The sequence below is a fragment of the Oncorhynchus keta genome, chromosome 20, assembly GCF_023373465.1.
Source record: "Oncorhynchus keta strain PuntledgeMale-10-30-2019 chromosome 20, Oket_V2, whole genome shotgun sequence".
Taxonomy (NCBI): Eukaryota; Metazoa; Chordata; class Actinopteri; order Salmoniformes; family Salmonidae; genus Oncorhynchus; species Oncorhynchus keta.
This window is the reverse complement of record NC_068440.1, coordinates 11,317,342-11,336,031: the sequence shown is the minus strand read 5'-3', so window position 1 is coordinate 11,336,031 and position 18,690 is coordinate 11,317,342. Positions and strand designations below refer to the sequence as shown.

The 18,690-nt window shown below is 44.6% G+C and overlaps 2 protein-coding genes across 4 annotated transcripts; one reads left to right on the top strand and one right to left on the bottom strand.

Annotated features, from left to right (window-relative positions):
* Nucleotides 1–6,747: 6,747 nt before the first annotated feature.
* Nucleotides 6,748–12,488, bottom strand: snapin (SNAP associated protein). The gene is made up of 4 exons (XM_035795437.2): nucleotides 12,320–12,488; nucleotides 8,623–8,669; nucleotides 8,115–8,233; nucleotides 6,748–7,816 (listed from the first exon to the last, which is right to left on the bottom strand). Exons 1-4 carry the CDS (start codon nucleotides 12,433–12,435, stop codon nucleotides 7,709–7,711), a joined length of 390 nt encoding a protein of 129 aa, XP_035651330.1. The 5' UTR covers nucleotides 12,436–12,488; the 3' UTR covers nucleotides 6,748–7,708.
* LOC118399388 (chromatin target of PRMT1 protein-like) lies at nucleotides 12,434–18,497 on the top strand. Of its 3 annotated transcripts, none has more exons than XM_035795435.2 (6): nucleotides 12,434–12,824; nucleotides 13,527–13,610; nucleotides 14,777–14,927; nucleotides 15,396–15,576; nucleotides 16,814–16,960; nucleotides 17,133–18,497. In XM_035795435.2, exons 2-6 carry the CDS (start codon nucleotides 13,546–13,548, stop codon nucleotides 17,348–17,350), a joined length of 762 nt encoding a protein of 253 aa, XP_035651328.1. In that variant the 5' UTR covers nucleotides 12,434–12,824; nucleotides 13,527–13,545; the 3' UTR covers nucleotides 17,351–18,497. The 3 variants fall into 3 exon arrangements, with proteins under 3 accessions (XP_035651328.1, XP_035651329.1, XP_035651327.1); XM_035795436.2 differs by having other exon boundaries at nucleotides 13,527–13,875; XM_035795434.2 differs by having other exon boundaries at nucleotides 13,527–14,927.
* Nucleotides 18,498–18,690: the final 193 nt, after the last annotated feature.

The window sequence follows — 18,690 nt, the reverse complement described above, 5'->3', positions numbered from 1 at the left end:
GCTCCGTACAATAACAAAAGAAGGAAGATTTTGTGCGCGTGAGTGTCTCGCTGAGCACCAGCCAATGGGGCCTCCGGTCTCAAAGGGACGGCGGCTCTCAGCCAATAGTGACGAGGCTTTCACGGTGAAAGATTGACATATCAACGCGACTGTTTTTTTAAAGTGGCGCCGCGGAGATTACCACGCCCCTCTGCCCTTCCACACTGCTAATGACTACTGATGTGTGTTGTAGGCTATTATCATTATTGTGTACATTTATTTAACTAGGCAAGTCAGTTAAGAACAAATTCTTATTTCAGTGAGTTAACTGCCTTGTTCAGGGACAGAACGACACATGTTTACATTGTCAGCTCAGGATTCGATCTTGCAACCTTTCTATTACTGGCCCAATGCTCTTAACAACGAGGCCACCTGTCGCCCAAGTAGGCCTACACACCACCCCAAGTTTGATGACTATTGTATTGTTTATTATGTCCCTATTATTTTTGCACCACTAAGCATTTCCCTGTTGTATTCTGCGCCCAGCACGGTACACATGACAATAAACTTTGATTTGATTTGACCCTCATTTGTTAACTCTAAGGTCATTTTAGAGTGAAACTGAAGGGGCATGGCTAACAATGACAGACAACAAGGTACCATGGTGACAAATGGGGCAGTTAGTTTTTTTCTTTTCTTTTGGAAAAGTTTTATTGACACAATTCCTTTAAAAACAGCTCATACATTTTTTACATCATTTACACACATAAAAAACGGCAACAAAGCATAAAACACAGCATTTGAAAGTTACATTTAAATTTGTTAAAAAGTACATGTTGTTAAAACCAATGAAAACAACCATGAATAAAAGTACTTTCTTTGTAAAAACATCAAATCTGTAAAAGCCATTTAAAATGTGTGCTGATGATCTAACAAAGGTAAAACATTTTTAAGGCATGAAAAACATGTTAAAAAGCCACTTTGTTAAAAAGCTGTCTTCAGTCCCTTGTACAGGAGCGGGGTGAGTCTTTATCAAGCTCACCTCATCCTGCTCTTCTGAATAGATCATCGTCCCTCCCCTAGGCGCATCGCCCTAGGCGCCGCAGCGCTGTCAGGCCGTGGCCGCCGGGACCTAGGGTGTTGTGGGGGACCCTTCGCCTGGGGTCGAGGCCCCCTTCCTTTCGTACCACCCCAGGGCTTCCGTGGCTACCATGGCCACTGCCTGGGGGGTGGTCTCTACGTTTTTCGCTACCAGCAGGTTACGGGAGGACCACAGTGCTTCCTTCAGGCACGTGAGGGTGGGCCAGAGCTTGGTGAAGGTCTTCGATGGAATGGGGAATGCGGAATACAACCGTTGTAGACCTTACAGTGAAATGCTTACTTACAAGCCCTTAACCAACAATGCAGTTTTAAGAAAATACCCAAAGAAAATGTAAGAGATAAGAATAACAAATAATTAAAGAGCAGCAGTAAGTAACAATAGCTAGGCTATATACAGAGTCAATGTGCGGGGGGCACTGGTGCCAAGGTAATTGAGGTAATATGTACATGTAGGTAGAGTTATTAAAGTGACTATACATAGATAAAAAACAGAGAGTAGCAGCAGCGTAGAAGGTGGGTAGGTGGGGGGTGCAATGCAAATAGTCTGGGTAGCCATTTGATTAGCTGTTCAAGAGTCTTATGGCTTGAGGGTAAAAGCTGTTTAGAAGCCTCTTGGACGTAGACTTGGTGCTCCGGTATCGTTTGCCGTGCGCTAGAAGAGAGAACAGTCTATGACTAGGGTGGCTCGAGTCTTTGACAATTCAATTTGATGGATGGAACCCTGGGTCAGGTGATGTACTGTGCCGTATGTTCTAACCTCCGTAGTGCCTTGCGGTCGGAGGCCGAGCAGTTACCGTACCAGGCAGTGATGCAACCAGTTAGGATGCTCTCGAAGAGTCAGTACAATTCTGTTTTAATGTAAAATTTGTATCATCAAATTTATTTATAAAGCCCTTCGTACATCAGCTGATATCTCAAAGTGCTGTACAGAAACCCAGCCTAAAACCCCAAACAGCAAGCAATGCAGATGTTGAAGCACGTTGAGTAGGAAAAACTCCCTAGACAGGCCAAAACCTGGAAGAAACCTAGAGAGGAACCAGGCTGTAAGGGGTGGCCAGTCCTCTTCTGGCTGTGCCGGGTGGAGATTATAACAGAAACACGGCCAAGATGTTCAAATGTTCATAAATGACCAGCATGGTCAAATAATAGGTCTGGGACAGGTAGCACGTCCGGTGAACAGGTCAGGATTCCATAGCCGCAGGCAGAAGAGTTGAAACTGGAGCAGCAGCACTAGGTGGACTGGAGACAGCAAGGAGTCATCATGCCAGGTAGTCCTGAAGCATGGTCCTAGGGCTCAGGTCCTCCGAGAGAGAGAAAGAAAGAGTGAAAGAGAGAATTAGAGAGAGCATACTTAAATTCACACAGGACACCGGATAAGACAGGAGAAGTACTCCAGATATAACAAACTGACCCTAGCCCCCCGACACATAAACTACTGGAGGCTGAGACAGGAGGGGTCAGGAGACACTGTGGCCCCATCCGATAATACCCCCAAATAGGGCCAAACAGGAAGGATATAACCTCACCCACTTTGCCAAAGCACAGCCCCCACACCACTAGAGGGATATATTCAACCACCAACTTACCATCCTGAGACAAGGCTGAGTATAGCCCACAAAGATCTCCGCCACGGCACAACCCAAGGGGGGGCGCCAACCCAGACCTTGAAGATCACATCAGTGACTCAACCCACTCAAGTTACGCACCCCTACTAGGGACGGCATGAAAGAGCACCAGTAAGCCAGTGACTCAGCCCCTGTAATAGGGTTAGAGGCAGAGAATCCCAGTGGAAAGAGGGGAACCGGCCAGGCAGAGACAGCAAGGGCGGTTCGTTGCTCCAGAGCCTTTCCATTCACCTTCACACTCCTGGGCCAGACTACACTCAATCATATGACCCACTGAAGAGATGAGTCTTCAGTAAAGACTTAAAGGTTGAGACCGAGTTTGCATCTCTCACATGGGTAGGCAGACCATTCCATAAAAATGGATCTCTATAGGAGAAAGCCCTGCCTCCAGCTGTTTGCTTAGAAAATCTAGGGACAATTAGGAGGCCTGCGTCCTGTGACCGTAGCGTACGTGTAGGTATGACCAAATCAGAGAGATAGGTAGGAGCAAGCCCATGTAATGCTTTGTAGGTTAGCAGTAAAACCTTGAAATCAGCCCTTGCCTTGACAGGAAGCCAGTGTAGGGAGGCTAGCAATGGAGTAATATGATACATTTGTTTGGTTCTTGTCAGGATTCTAGCAGCCGTATTTAGCACGAACTGAAGTTTATTTAGTGCTTTATCCGGGTAGCCAGAAAGTAGAGCATTGCAGTAGTCTAACCTACAAGTAACAAAAGCATGGATGAATTTTTCTGCATTTTCGGACAGAAAGTTTCTGATTTTTGCAATGTTACGTAGATGGAAAAAAGCTGTCCTTGAAACAGTCTTGACATGTTCGTCAAAAGAGAGATCAGGGTCCAGAGTAACGCTGAGGTCCTTCACAGTTTTATTCGAGACGACTGTACAACCAAAGTTTGCAGCCATCCACTTCCTTATGTCTGAAACACAGGCTTCTAGCGCGGGCACTTTTGGGGCTTCACCATGGTTCATTGAAATGTACAGCTGTGTGTCATCCGCATAGCAGTGAAAGTTAACATTGTGTTTTCAAATGACATCCCCAAGAGGTAAAATATATAGTGAAAACAATAGTGGTCCTAAAACAGAACCTTGAGGAACACCGAAATGTACAGTTGATTTGTCAGAGGACAAGCCATTCATAGAGAGAAACTGATATCTTTCCGACAGATACGATCTAAACCAGGCCAGAACTTGTCCGTGTAGACCAATTTGGGTTTCCAATCTCTCCAAAAGAATGTGGTGATCGATGGTATCAAAAGCAGCACTAAGGTCTAGGAGCATGAGGACAGATGCAGAGCCTCGGTCTGATGCCATTAAAAGGTTATTTACCACCTTCACACGTGCAGTCTCAGTGCTATGAAGGGGTCTAAAACCAGACGGAAGCATTTCGTGTACATTGTTTGTCTTCAGGAAGGCAGTGAGTTGCTGCGCAACAGCATTTTATAACAATTTTGAGAGGAATGGAAGATTCGATGTTGGCAAATTGTTTTTTATATTCTCTGGGTCAAGGTTTGGCCTTTTCAAAAGAGGCTTTACTACTGCCACTTTTAATGAGTTTGGTACACATCCGGTGGATAGAGAGCCAATTATTATGTTCAACATAGAAGGGCCAAGCACAGGAAGCAGCTCTTTCAGTAGTTTAGTTGGAATAGGGTCCAGTATTCAGCTTGAAGGTTTAGAGGCCATAATTATTTTCATCATTGTGTCAAGAGATATAGTACTAAAACACTTGAGTGTTGTATGACATTCTGTGATAAGCAGTGCCACTCGCTTGGCACATGTGAGTGTTACTACCTCCACCTGAGCCTCAGGCTTTGTGGTATAGGTCATTAAACAATTGCTTCTGCACCGCAGATTGAGGATCGAGCCCCCTTCAGCTTTTCTCTAAGATACAAGAGTTATAGGCACAAAGAACTGTCGTGAAACTCTATCTAACTCTCCATTGAAAATGCCATACATACCTATCTGCACAAATTCTCTCCAAATCCATGTTCAGGGAAATCCAGGGATATTCAAGAAAGTCAGACCTGATCCGCAACACATAATAATAATAATAATAATAATAATAATAATAATAATAATATACATACCACGGGCTGTACAGTCAGTGTACATCTTCACTTTGTCTCAGCCTTTCCCTTTCTCTCTAACTACCCCAAACTAAGATGACGCCACCATAAAACTAAAACTCGGGCCTCACCCAAACCATTTTGATCAATTCCTCTTCCACAAGCCTTCCCCTCTTGACCTCCGCCCTTCTCTCATATCCCTCTCTCACATTCCCTCCGACTCTAGCTCAAACCCAACGGGGTCACCTTCAACCCCCCTTCTCTCATTACAAAACATTCAGTATTGACATTGGAGGCAGACATACCTTGCATTTTTATCACTGATCCAATTATGCAAGAGGGCAATGCTGATAAAGGTATTCAGGCGAAGGACTTTTTGAAAAGAGAGGTGGAGCAATTCTAGCTCGATCTCATATTTGTTGGCTAACAATGACCATAGGAACTGACAAGAAAGCACAAAAAGATATGGGAGCAGGCTAGAGCAATAATAAATAATAAAAAAACATAGCCCATTGTTCTAAAAACATGTTTGAACAGTTTATTGTTTTTTTGGTCCTAAATTATCACAATCAGTGATGTCACTGATGGTCAATATACACTCACCGGATAGTTTATTAGGTACACCCATCTAATACTGAGCCGGATCCCACCCTTTGCGTCCAGATCAGCCTGAATTCTTTGGGGGAATTCTACAATGTGTTGGAAACGTTTCACAGGGATAATGGTCTATGCTGACAAAATGGCATCAAGCAGTTGTTGCCGATTGGACGGCAGTACATTCATGCTGCGAACTGCCCGTTCCAGCTCATCCTAAAGAAGCTCTATTGGGTTAAGGTCTGGGGACTGGCCATGCCACTTAAGTAAACTGAACTCACTGTCAAGTTCCAGGCAATGTTTTTCCACTCCTCAATTGTCTAGTGTTGGTGATCGCGTGCCCACTGGAGCGGCTTCTTCTTGTTTTTAGCTGATAGGAGTGGAACCTGGTGTGGCCGTCTGCTGCAATAGCCCATGACAAGGATCAATGAGTTGTGTATTCCGAGATGGTGTTCTGCACAACACTGTTGTACAGCGACGTTATTTGTCTGTTTGTGGCCCGCCTGTTAGCTTGCACAATTCTTGCCATTCTTATTCGACCTCTCTCATAAACAACCTGTTTTCGCCCACAGGACTGGACTTTGTTCCACCTTTTTAAGTAAAACATCAACACAGTAATGCTAGAAAAGCCCAGGAGGGCGGCCGTTTCTGAGAGACTGGATCCGGTGCACCTGGCACCGATGATCATGCCATACTCAAAGTCGTTTACAGTAGGTCACTCGTTTTACCCATTCTAACTTTCATTCGAACAGTAACTGAATGCTTCATGGCTGCTTTATACAGCAAGCCACGGCCATGTGACTCACTGTCTGTAGGAGCAATCCATTTTCGGGAACAAGGTGGTGTACCTAATAAATTGATCGGAGTATCCTACAACACGGTCTCTCATGGCATGACAACACAATTATTTAAGATCAGTATACCCACATAAACATGAGTTTTATACACAACACAAGGTTTGTTTGTGAGAAAGACGGAGTTGGTTGAGATTTGTGATTAGAATTACAGAGCAGAATTGGAATTAAATCGCATTTTTTAAGGTGTCCTTGAAGTTTTACTGTCAAAACGCTTGAAAACAGTTGAGAAGAAGGATACTGGCTCGCCACCATTCATCTTCCACTTTGATACTGATCTGTCGTCTTGAACCAATTAAAACTGTTTGTGCAAAACTTAAAAGTAAATATTTGACTACAATAACACATTTCATTGTGGAGTCAGACCACTCCCATAGAACCCAAATAATTGCACGGATTTGCTCTGATTGCCTACACACACATCATAAAACCATGTAATGACAGTAGTACTAAGACAGTTTCCTTATACTCTGTTAAAGTGTATAAACTATAGTATATGTGCAATTTATAATACAGACCGAAAAAAGGGTGATTGCTTCTCTGTTTTATTCAAAAGCAACTAAGTACAGAAGTTGTCATTAACATATTTTGTATGGTTAGGTAATACTGCACTGTTGGAGCTAGAAACATAAGCATTTTGCTGCACCTGCGATACCATCTGCAAAATATGTGTACGCGACCAATAAAATTTGATTCGACATTGAGAAAAAAAGTTTTGACAAACCATATTAGGCAGGGTTGCATATCAGTTGCTGCTAGAAGCGTGAAACAGTGACGGCTCTGTTTCCGTACATTCCTTGCATCTTTCTTTTCCTGCACTACATTTGTTTTTTCCTGCCGGGTCTAGTTACTTAGTCCACAGTGACAAAAATACTTCACCCTGTGGCCATAGCTTTGAATGGAATGCAGAGGCATCCATACACATATTCTGGAAAGAGAGAGGGTTGTAAAAACCAGTAGGCCCAAAGCACTCCAGCAGTGTAAACACATTTCTTTGCATAAGATTATTATTTCCGATTCCAATTTTAGCTTGCGCAATCTTAACATTTGATCAAGTTGTGTACGTTTTTGAAGCAAAGCACCCCTGATTACAATTGCCTTTGGCTTATTGTAAACTAGCAGTTTGTACCTACACAAGAAACATACACATTGCTACAATAGCACAAAGCAGAGATGTGAGGTTGGCGTTTAAGCAGGTAAACTGAGTATTGCTTTAATCTGTGAGAATTGAAAGAGAACTTGTCACTAGTAACTTGTTGGGACCCCAACCCCCCGTAAACATTTGAATATGTTTGAAAATAATAGTGCCCCTTGTGTGCACTGACTAATACCGTATTTCCTGGTTTGGTACAAGAACGGTATGAATATCTGGATACTGCCCAACCCTAGTGGAGAGTTCGTGAAACCTTTATTCAGTCCAGGACACAGGCAGTCAGTGTTGTTATTAAGCAGTTTTTTTCCAAGCTGAGGAGTGGGGCATGGTTTACTGGTCATGGTTTACTGGGCGACTGAGGCGTGAACGCTCCGGAGGTCTCCAGCATGGTCTTTCGACGCACTGTCTCTTTGGCGACGTTGTGATTGAGCCGTCGCAACCGTTCCTAGAGAGATGGAGAAAGAGTGAAACTCAAGTGAGCATTGAAAGTCAGTAGCTTGACATAAAATACCACCTGAGCGGCATGAATTCAAAAGGCAACGAACAAAGCAGAATTGCCATGCCCATTGGAATTAAGGTATATAGATACATGGGATGAACACCACGTCACTGAATTTGACAGTGACACACATACAAAGAGTGTTAGATACAAGGACAGGAGTAAAAGAAGGCCCACAAAATAGTATAAGACACTGCACAGGCAAAGAAAGAAAGCATCCGAGCTCTTGCTTTGAGCCACTGACCTGAGCATTCTGTAGTATGTTGTTGACCAGCACCACCCTGCGTCTTGCATTCAGCAGCTTTTTCACATAGGGGTCCAGGTCTAGCACCACCTTCTGGTGCTCATTTATCCTGCACAGCTCTAAAAATGAAGGGATGAGATGAGGATGACCGACAGGATGATTGGCTAATCTCATAAAGAAAATGGATAAGGCAGCAGTCATTTTGGTAAGGTATTCAGCTGTTGTTCATGCCTTCAAATTTGTCAGATTGATTCTGTATATAATTAAAAGCAATGCATTTTATGACCTCATGAGAACCAGGCAGCACAGGAACTTGTACAAGCCTTACACACAAGCTTCGAAACGTGTGGTTATACTAGTCACATCACAGCAGCCTCTGCCTGTCTCACACAGGGGTTTTCATGGGCTTGGCTTTCTTTCACAAGGTCAAGTGCATTAACCTGGCACCCGTCCACTTCCCTGTTCCCCCGGGAGTGCATATTAAGCATGTAAAAGTGAATAGTTTTACCTGTGGCTAGATTGTCTATGTGTTCTCGTAGTTCCACCTGGCTTTCCCTATAACAAAAAGACAACACAATAGCATTATAAATACAGAAATATAGTAAAGTAACAAATCATGACTACTACAACAGACCGAGTGGTTACCGCAGAAGACATTGATAGCTGTAGCCTCGGTCTACAGCAAGTAACAAATGAATGAGGAAAGGACATTCAGAATGTCCCTCCATAGAAACAGGACACTTCGAGACAATTGATTTTTCGTAGCAGGTTAGGAGAGCATTTTGTCTCACCCTAACCCTTTTCCTAACCTTAACTCTCTGTGTACGTTCTCCTAGCCTGCTATGAAAAAGTATGTAACCGAGCTACCAACACAGAGAATAGCGAGGCACTGGACAGAAGAAGCAGACTCAAAGATGCAGGACGGTTCTGAGGATACTAATTGGAATATGTTCATCCACCCAGGACTCATCCATCAACATTGAGGAATATACATTGTCAGTCACAGGCTTCAGCAGGTGTATCCAGCAGGTGTATCTCACTGATCATCCCTAAAGCCAACACCTCATTCGGCCGCCTTTCGTTCCAGTACTCTGCTGCCTGTGACTGGAACGAATTGCAAAAATCGCTGAAGTTGGAGACTTTTATCTCCCTCACAAACTTCAAACATCAGCTATCTGAGCAGCTAACCGATCGCTGCAGCTGTACATAGTCTATTGGTAAATAGCCCACCCATTTTCACCTACCTCATCCCCACAGTTTTTATTTATTTACTTTTCTGCTCTTTTGCACACCAATATCTCTACCTGTACATGATCATCTGATCATTTATCACTCCAGTGTTAATCTGCAATATTGTAATTATTCGCCTACCTCCTCATGCCTTTTGCACACATTGTATATAGACTCCCCTTTTTTTCTACTGTGTTATTGACTTGTTAATTGTTTACTCCATGTGTAACTCTGTGTTGTCTGTTCACACTGCTATGCTTTATCTTGGCCAGGTCGCAGTTGCAAATGAGAACTTGTTCTCAACTAGCCTACCTGGTTAAATAAAGGAGAAATAAAATAAAATAAAAAATAGGAAATGTGTTGATGATGTACCCACAATAACAATCCGAACATACCCCAAACAAAAACCCTTGGTGAACGGAGATATCCGTACCATTCTGAGAGCTCGTACTGCAGCATTCAATGTCAGCAGAACGAACCACGATGACTCGGTTGCCAGTAACATGTACAGGGCAAGCAGGTACAAGCTCCACAATTCTATTAGGGATGCAAAAAGACAATACAGACTCAAACTTGAATTTATGTTAGAGAGCACAGACTCGCAACACATGGGACAATGACTACACACTATCACGGACTACAAAGGAAAATCCAGCTGTGTGATGCCAACTGGAGTGTCCATCTCAGATGAGCTTAACACATTCTATTCCATCCAGGAAGGACGGCCAGGCGTATTCTCAGACATCTTCAACCTGTCCCTGTCCAGGCTGAGGTCCCCACCTGCTTCAAGGAGCCCACCGTCATCCAAGTGCCCAAGAAAAACAAGGTGACATGGCCAAATGACTATCACCCAGTCATTATGAAGTGCTTGAAGAGGCTGGTCAGACTGCTGAACACTTGAACTGGACTGACCACCTGCTCTGATTCCCCACACCTTAGCACACATGCACTCACACACACATTCATGCTTCAGATATCATTAAAAAATAAAAAATAAAATAAAAAGTAGGGGCATGGATCAGAAAACCAGTCAGTATCTGGTGTGACCACCATTTGACTCATGCATTTGCCTCGTGACACATCTGCTTTGCATAGAGTTGATCAGGCTGTTGATTGTGGCCTGTGGAATGTTGTCCCAGTCCTCTTCAATGGCTGTGCAAAGTTGTTGGATATTGGCGGGAACTGGAAAATGCTGTCGTACAGGTCGACCCAGAGCATCCCAAACATGCTCAGTGGGTGACATGTCTGGTGACTATACAGGCCATGGAAGAACTGGGACGTTTTCAGCTTCCAGGAATTCTGTACAGATCCTTGATGAACGGTTCGACATTGGGCCTCAGGATCTCGTCACGGTATCTCTGTGCATTCAAATTTACATAAATAAAATGTTTCTCTATTCTATATCGAAGTGGCGTGTTTTTAGGGAATCTCCCTCCCTGGGACTAAACACCTCCCTCTGCAACTGGATCCTGGACTTCCTGAGGGGCCGCCCCCAGGTGTTAAGGGTAGGTAACAACACATCTGCCCCTCAGGGGTGCGTGCTCAATCCCCTCCTGTACTCCCTGTTCACACATGACTGCATGGCCAAGCACAACTCCAACACCATCATTAAGTTTGCCGACGACAACAGTGGTAGGCCTGATCATCGACAACGATGAGACAGCCTATAAGAAGATGGTCAGAGACCTGGCAGTGTGGTTCCAGGATAACAATTTCTCCATCAACGTGATCAAGACACGACTACAGGAAAAGGAGGACCGAGCACGCTCCCATTCTCATCGACGGGGCTGTAGTGGAGCAGGTTTAGAGCTTCAAGTTCCTTGGTGTCCACATCACCAACAAAGTATCATGGTCCAAACACACAAAGCCCCTCGTGAAGTGGGCACAACAACTCCTTTTCCCCCTCAGGACACTGAAAAGATTTGGCATAGGTCCTCAGATCATCAAAAAGTTATACAGCTGCCCCATAGAGAGCATCCTGACTTGTTGCATCACCACCTGGTATGGCAACTGCTCAGCCTCTGACTGCAAGGCACTACAGAGGGTAGTGCATACTGCATACAGCCCAGTACATCACTGGGGCCAAGCTTCCTGCCATCCAGGACCTCTATACCAGGCGGTGTCAGAGGAAGGTCCAAAAGATTGTCAAAGACTCCAGGCACCCTAGTCATAGACCATTCTCTCTGCTACTGCACGACAAGCAGTACCAGAGTGCCAAGTCTCGTTCCAAAAGGCTTCTTAACAGCTTCTAACCCCAAGCCAAAAGACTCCTGAACAGCTAATTAAATGGCTATCTGGACTTTTAGCTGCTGCTACTCTCCGTTTATTACATAGTCACTTTACCTCTACATACATGTAAATATTACCTCGACAAATCTGTGCCCCCGCACATTGACTCTGTACCCCCTCCCCTGTATATCAAATAAAAGTTCATTTAGCCTTGCTACCGTTATTTTATTATTTATTTATTTTAACTTCAGTTGATTTGAGTAAATACTTTAACACGTTCTTAAAACTGCTTTGTTGGTTAGGGGCTTGTAAGTAAGCATTTCATTGTAAGGTCTAACAACTTTTGTATTCGGCGCATGTCACAAATACAATTTCATTTGATTTACAAGGGAAGGAGGGGCTGGATCACGGGACTGTCATGATGATGGAATTAGTTTATTGCCGCATTCTAAACAACTGGGAACTCTCTGACTTCGATTTCGTTCAAGACGACTGAGACTATCGGAAGAAAACCGAGCTCCAACTGAGATTATTTCTTTTGAACGGTCATGCAACACGGAATTCCAAGTCGGGAACTCGGGACTGTTTTCAGAGCTCCGACTTTCCACCTGGAAATCTGACCTCGTTTGTTCCGAGTTGTCTTGAACGCACCATATGTGTCTAGCAAGCTAACTACCTGTGATTGAAGGGAACAGTATCTAGCAAGCACAATTGAAGTTGAAGCTAAAATCTTGCCAGCTACCCACCTCACTGAGTGCACATGAAGATCAAGCTGCTGGACAGCTGGTTTCAAGAGGCCAAGCAGTCCCTCTGCAATTGCATCTTTCCCTGAGGGAGTCTCCACAACAGCTAGGGCAGCCATTCCTCCTCCAGAACCAGAAGTGATAACAAGAAACGTAAAGCACGCCAGGAAGTAGCTTTGTGACGTAGCTGTAAAGCCTCTCCATTTTCCGTCGTCAAGTAGTTAGCACCATTTTGTAAGGAAGGAGAGAGGGAGAATAGGCTGGCCTCAGTTTATATATATTTTTAAGCATATACTGTTTTAATCACTGTAGCTAGCTAGTATAGTTCTTATTTTAGTAGTATCCGTAAGAGCAAGGTGAAATAAAACATCTAGTGAGTAGTGGATCCAGATCTGTCGGTTGTAACGAGGTTAACGTTCGCTGCTAACGTTAACTGGTCTATCGCTCAAGCTAAGGAGCTTGCTAGCAAAGTGTTACACGAGTATCGGCAAAACAAGCAACGATCAAAGTGAGTTTACCAATAATCGCCTATTGGACTTGTTTGAGACAATGTTGACTGTTTTTAGTTAGATATTTCATAACTAGCTACGTTGGCGAATAATTTTCAGTCTCGATAGGACGCGAGCCTTAACTTCAGTTTACAGGCTCCTATTGCTTTTCGCACAGTCACAGCCTACTTAGTTAATTAGCTAGTACACGTAGTTAGCTAGCTTTCGTAGTTGTCCCGTCTCTCATTGGCATTCCGAAGCAGTGAAGTCGACTCATTTGCTACATTTGTTTTATGAACTGGACGTGTATATTGTGCCTTTCGGGAAAATCCGTTATATATTTATTTCGAGCCTGTGGCGTGGCCCTTTTGCGTCTTTTCTTCAAATTATTTATCCAACATTAACGTTAGTTGGTAAATGAAAGGATACCAGCTAATTGCATACCATAACTAGTCAAACGCAAGCTAGCTGTCTACTAACTAAGCTGACCATTTTGCCAGCTAAATATAATGGATTATTTTGAAACTATCTAGTAACGTTACCCACGACCTTGAATGGTTATGCACAAATGGAATGACCAACACTGGTATATTTCCTTCTCCTGGCTCGTGAAATTGTTTTTCTAACCAATTCCCCCCATCCCCTCCCCTGGCACCTCTGAATTTGACCTACCCCACCCTCCCTACCCCTTTCTTTCCCTCTCATATGTTGCTGGTTCCAAGGAGTTCCAGTGAAGTCAAAATGAGTGCTCCCTCCTCCCAAAAAGTTGTGCTGAAAAGCACCACCAAGCAGTCCCTGAATGAGCGGTGAGACGCGCTACGCACCCTGACAGCACTAAGCGAGGCGAAGGTCGAAAAAGTGGTACAGACGGCCCTAGTGGGCTCTACTACGGAAGGCCACTGTTGGGGACCAGACATGGACGCTAGGCTGCCCGGGGCAGACGTGTGCGCTGCTCACTCAAAATGCATGCCATATTCACCGTTTGCTGACATTTTTGGAGTGCCTTTGGAGTGCCTTTTGTGTGAGCAGCGCACACTTAGACCCAAGGAGAGAGGGTAACAGTGATGCTTGGTAAGGCGATGGCCGAGAATGGGCACAGGCCGCACTCCTGATATGCCCCGGCACTCCTCTCTGTGTGTCACACATTGGTGCAGTCCCAAAATATACTGTACATATGGGAGAGGAGACACCAAACCAACGAAAAGGGAAGGGTTCACCTTCCCGCTCCTCTCCCACCCTCTCTCTCCACACACACAACTCTCTCTCAACTAAATTACTGTTTAGCCATTTTGTGTCCTTTTCCTCTTCTTTGCTACCACTTTCATTTTCAGTTCTCTGTGCTCTGAAGTCTTTCTGTGAGACTAGGTGCCCAGTCCTAGCTCGGACGTGACCACCCCCCCTTTCCTTGCTCTTCTCTCCCCCTTTTCCTCCTATTCTCATATGTGTGGTGTGAGCACAAGGCACGGTCCGGGCTGTAAGTGGCTGGGTTGCCACATACCCCTCCAGTCCTGGGCCTCCAACCTCTGCCAGGCCTTTTTCGCGGGCTGATGCCGTCAAAACAGGGTGGCGTGGAGGCCTGTAAGTGGCAATCACTCTCCTCTCTTGTCATCTACTTTCCTTTCTCTCTGTTTTCTCTTCTGCCTTTCTCATTCTTGTCTTCCAATCTGTCCCATCTGTTCCAGTGTTTCTTCTGCTTTTTCTATCTTTCCACTTTTGTTTTATTTTACCCTAAAATGTGCTGAATTGCTTCCAGAAAGCATTTTGGGTTGTCAAATACTTAACAATGAGAGAGAGCGAAACAAAGAGAGTGAGGTGCCAACAAGCGGGGCATTCATAACACACGCCACAGCTCCTGTGGCCGTGTCCATGGTATGAGAAATGACTTGATTTGGAACCATCCCTCCCCCTCCGTATCCTCTCTCTCTCTCCCTCCTTTACCCCTTCTCTGTCCCACTCACCCTCCCCTCCAAAGCTTCACTACCATGCTGAAGAACAAGGCGCCGACAGCGGTGAGTGTGCGAGCCACCATGCAGCAGCAACACATGGCCAGTGCCCGCAACCGCCGCCTCGCCCAGCAAATGGAGAACAGGCCCTCTGTGCAGGCTGCTCTGCACCACAAGCAGGTGAGACCAGGTGATCCAGCTCAATTAGTCTTTCTGCAATTCCTCACCTTCTTCTCAACAGTATTGGAGGAGACGGTCCAAGTCCCTTCTCTCGGGCCTTCTTCTCCAGTGCATTTTGAGGAGGAATAGGGGAAAGATGAATTGAGAGTGCCAAATGGGGAGATATCTGAAGCACGGTAAAACAGGTGAGATTGCGAGGGGAATGGCACACCGGAAACAGGCCATATTTTACAAATGTTGAAGAAGGAGATGGGGTACAGGAAAAAGGCTACACTTAATCAATAGATATTAGGAAATGCTTGACGCAGACCTAGAGTGCACCATAGAGCAAAGGTTAATATACAGATCACATGAATGGCTGAGTGTTTGGGTCAAGCACTGAAGTGACAACTTGACAAATGCAGCACAAGAGTTCAACACCTCCCTATCCCTTCGACTTGGTATCAACCTTCCACCTAACCCTCCCAGAGCCTGAAGCAGCGCCTGGGGAAGAGCAACATCCAGGCTAGGCTGGGCCGGCCCATCGGGGCCTTGATGCGGGGGGGTGCTGGCGGCCGTGGATTCGCTGTTGGAGGGATGCGGGGGATGACGAGAGGAGGCCTGCGAGGCCGCGGCAGAGGAGCTCTGAGGGGCGCTATGGCTTTGAGAGGTGAGCATTTGGTACCACACAGCAAAACCTACTGCTACAATGTTAGAACTGAAAACATTGGCTTCATAAATTGTTGAAAGACATTTGATGAGACATTTCATGATTTCTCTGAAATGTTCTACTCTGGGACTGGAATATACTTTCCACAGTGATGTCCAGGCTTTTCAGTATGACTCGTACTTTTTTGCATGGGGGAAAGGCAAACTTTATTATTTTAAGGGGTGACATGATCTCATCTGTAAACTAGCTTGAGCAAATACACCCTGCTGAATTGAATGGAATAGTCCAGGTGGATCTGTCATAGTATTTATTTTTTTCTTCTTTATTTAACTAGGCAAGTCAACGAACAAATTCTTATTTTTATTGGGTTAACTGCCTGTTCAGGGGCAGAATGACAGATTTGTACCTTGTCAGCTTGGGGGTTTGAACTTGAAACCTTCCAGTTACTAGTCCAACGCTCTAACCACTAGGCTACCCTGCTTCGCCCCCTGGTTTACTATCCATCCCTTCAACCTGAGGGAATGTGGTTGTCAATCATCGTGACTCCACCATCCATAAACCCCCTGCTGTCCTGGTTGGTACGGCACCTGTTGTACTACTGTACTGAGCATGTGGTGACAAATCTAACAGCTGCACTGCCCCTGCTTATCCACAGTCACCCCACACCCACTTCTACACACTCCCGGTGGAGGGGATTTTGGACTCCATTTAGACAACAACAAAAAAATGACAGTAATACTTCAAGTGAAATTCATTTAAATACGTCCCGGTTTAGAATGTAATGGTGCAGATACAAGATGTGCACCGTGGTCACATATATGTTGCATATAATGCATAACTGTGGCATTCCAGGTTTAAAAAAAAAAAAAAATGTTGGTCATAGCATTTGAAGTGATATTAGTGCACTTTCACTGTAGAACAAATTGTTATTCAGTCAGAATACCCCATGCCTAGTTAGAACAGAAGTGACTTGAGAATACATGGGCAAGGCACCCGGCAAACACCTCTAACCTGTCTGTCATGGCGTAAAACAAGTTGGAGTATAAATTACATGCATAACATGTTTTACCCGTCCATAGAATTTGAATACTTAAGCTGCTTTAGTTAAGTTGGTGGCTGAGATGTGGGTCAATGATGGGCATATAAAAAGTTTGTGTTCACTTGACAACTTTGTTCTTAAACTGAAACGTGGTAAACTAAGTCACTATTTAACTCCTCCTTTGTTGTGTCCTGATAGGGAATCGCCTTTCCCCAGGCATGGGCCAGATGCGTGGCAGAGGGGGTCCAGGCCGTGTGGCCCTCCGTAGGGGGATGCGTCAAAGAGGGGCTGCTGGTCGTGGAGGTGCCTTTGGCAGAGGAGCTGGAAGAGGAGTGGGAGCCAGGGGTAAGGAACTGGATTCAGAGTTCGGATTCATTTCATCTGTAAATTGACATCACAGTCTACCTCAAGATTCTTGTTTACATGAACACTTATACAGCAAACATTTTGTTAACGCCTTGTGACTCCATCTTAAAAAATGTTTTGGGGGTGTGTTGACCACCATCTTTCCCTCCAGGACGAGGTGGTCTGCGTGGGCGTGGTGGCTTCGCTGGCAGGGGTGGTGGCCGCGGTCGCGGGGGTGGAAGAGGAGGCCGCGGCAGGGGAGGTGGCCCAGGAATGACCCGCGAGCAGCTGGACAACCAGCTTGACGCCTATATGTCCAAGACCAAGGGCAACCTAGACGCTGAGCTGGACGCGTACATGGCCCAGGCTGACCCAGAGGGCATGGAGTGAACCAGGACCTCCACCGCGAGAGTAGGGACTCCTTCAACAGGCCCACACTGAGACAGTGCTGATAACATGAAAGACGCAGAGAGAAGCTTGTATAGTACTATTACACAAAACAAATGTAATGATAAACGCACTTACGTAAACTCTGTGCACTGTTTCACATTACATGGCAAAAATGTGTGATGTGATCACAACCTCTGCTTGAATATACAACTCACATTCACTGACGCACATGCATACAAACACACTAGTTCTAAAATTGTGGGCCTATGAAGAGAACTGTTTGAAATTGAACTTTTTCCTGAATGTGGACTTGACCATTCTATCAGTATCAGTACAAAGTAGACTCGCACCGGCACAGTTTGAAACCTTTTTCCTGTGTGTGCATGAAGAATGCAAAGATCTTTTAAACTTGAATGGACGACACTGACCGGAGTAGACTTAAAGAACCAACATCATCAACGCTCCTGAAATGCCTGCTTTTTGGACCAGAATCTCTTGGCAGAATCTGTTTTGAAGCTGAATTGGGACTATTACCGAACTTTGCGTCTATGTCCATATGGTTAAAAGTGCTTTAGCTCCATCATGTCTAACTAGCATCCACTTCTTATATTTCGTAAACATATTTTTTACTGCCATGTTTTTATGTTAGGATTTGTATTTAGTATTGGATGCTCCTTTTACTGTGTTAGCAGAAGTGTACAAGGACTTGACTCTCGAGTAGAAAAATCTACTGAAAATTACAAGGGGAATTCTCGAAAAATCTTGTGTTTTTATTCTATTTAACGCCACCAACTTAAGCTTTGCTTCTGGAGAATTTAAATATGTTGCTGTCTTTGGTTGGAACTCCCCTAACAGCATTTTATGGATGCTTGTCATACCAAATAAGCAACTACACGAGATGCTAAATATTTCAATCCAAGTTGCCAAGGTGTGCGAGTGGTCTTTTCCCCCCCGGGTGTCAATTGTAAGAATTTTGAGATGGTCTATAAAAAACGGGTTGTTGTACACCACTCATAAAGTGAATGAAAATGTTTTCAGATTGTGTCCATCTGGATGAAACTAAACTCCAAATGCTATGTAATTCCCTCTCCTTCCAACTGGTTATTGTCATAGAATAGAGAATAAACGTTCATCTTCTTTTAACATAGTAGTTGTTTGGGTATTGGTTACATCACACGTTCTCTCAAGACTAATACACTGCGAGCACTTGGTTAAATCACCATACACTCACTGGCCAGCTTTTTAGGTACACTATCCCTTACCCGAAAATGGATTGCTATATAAAGCAGACAGGGATCGAGTTACTGTTCGTCTGAATGTTAGAATGGGGAAAAATTTGT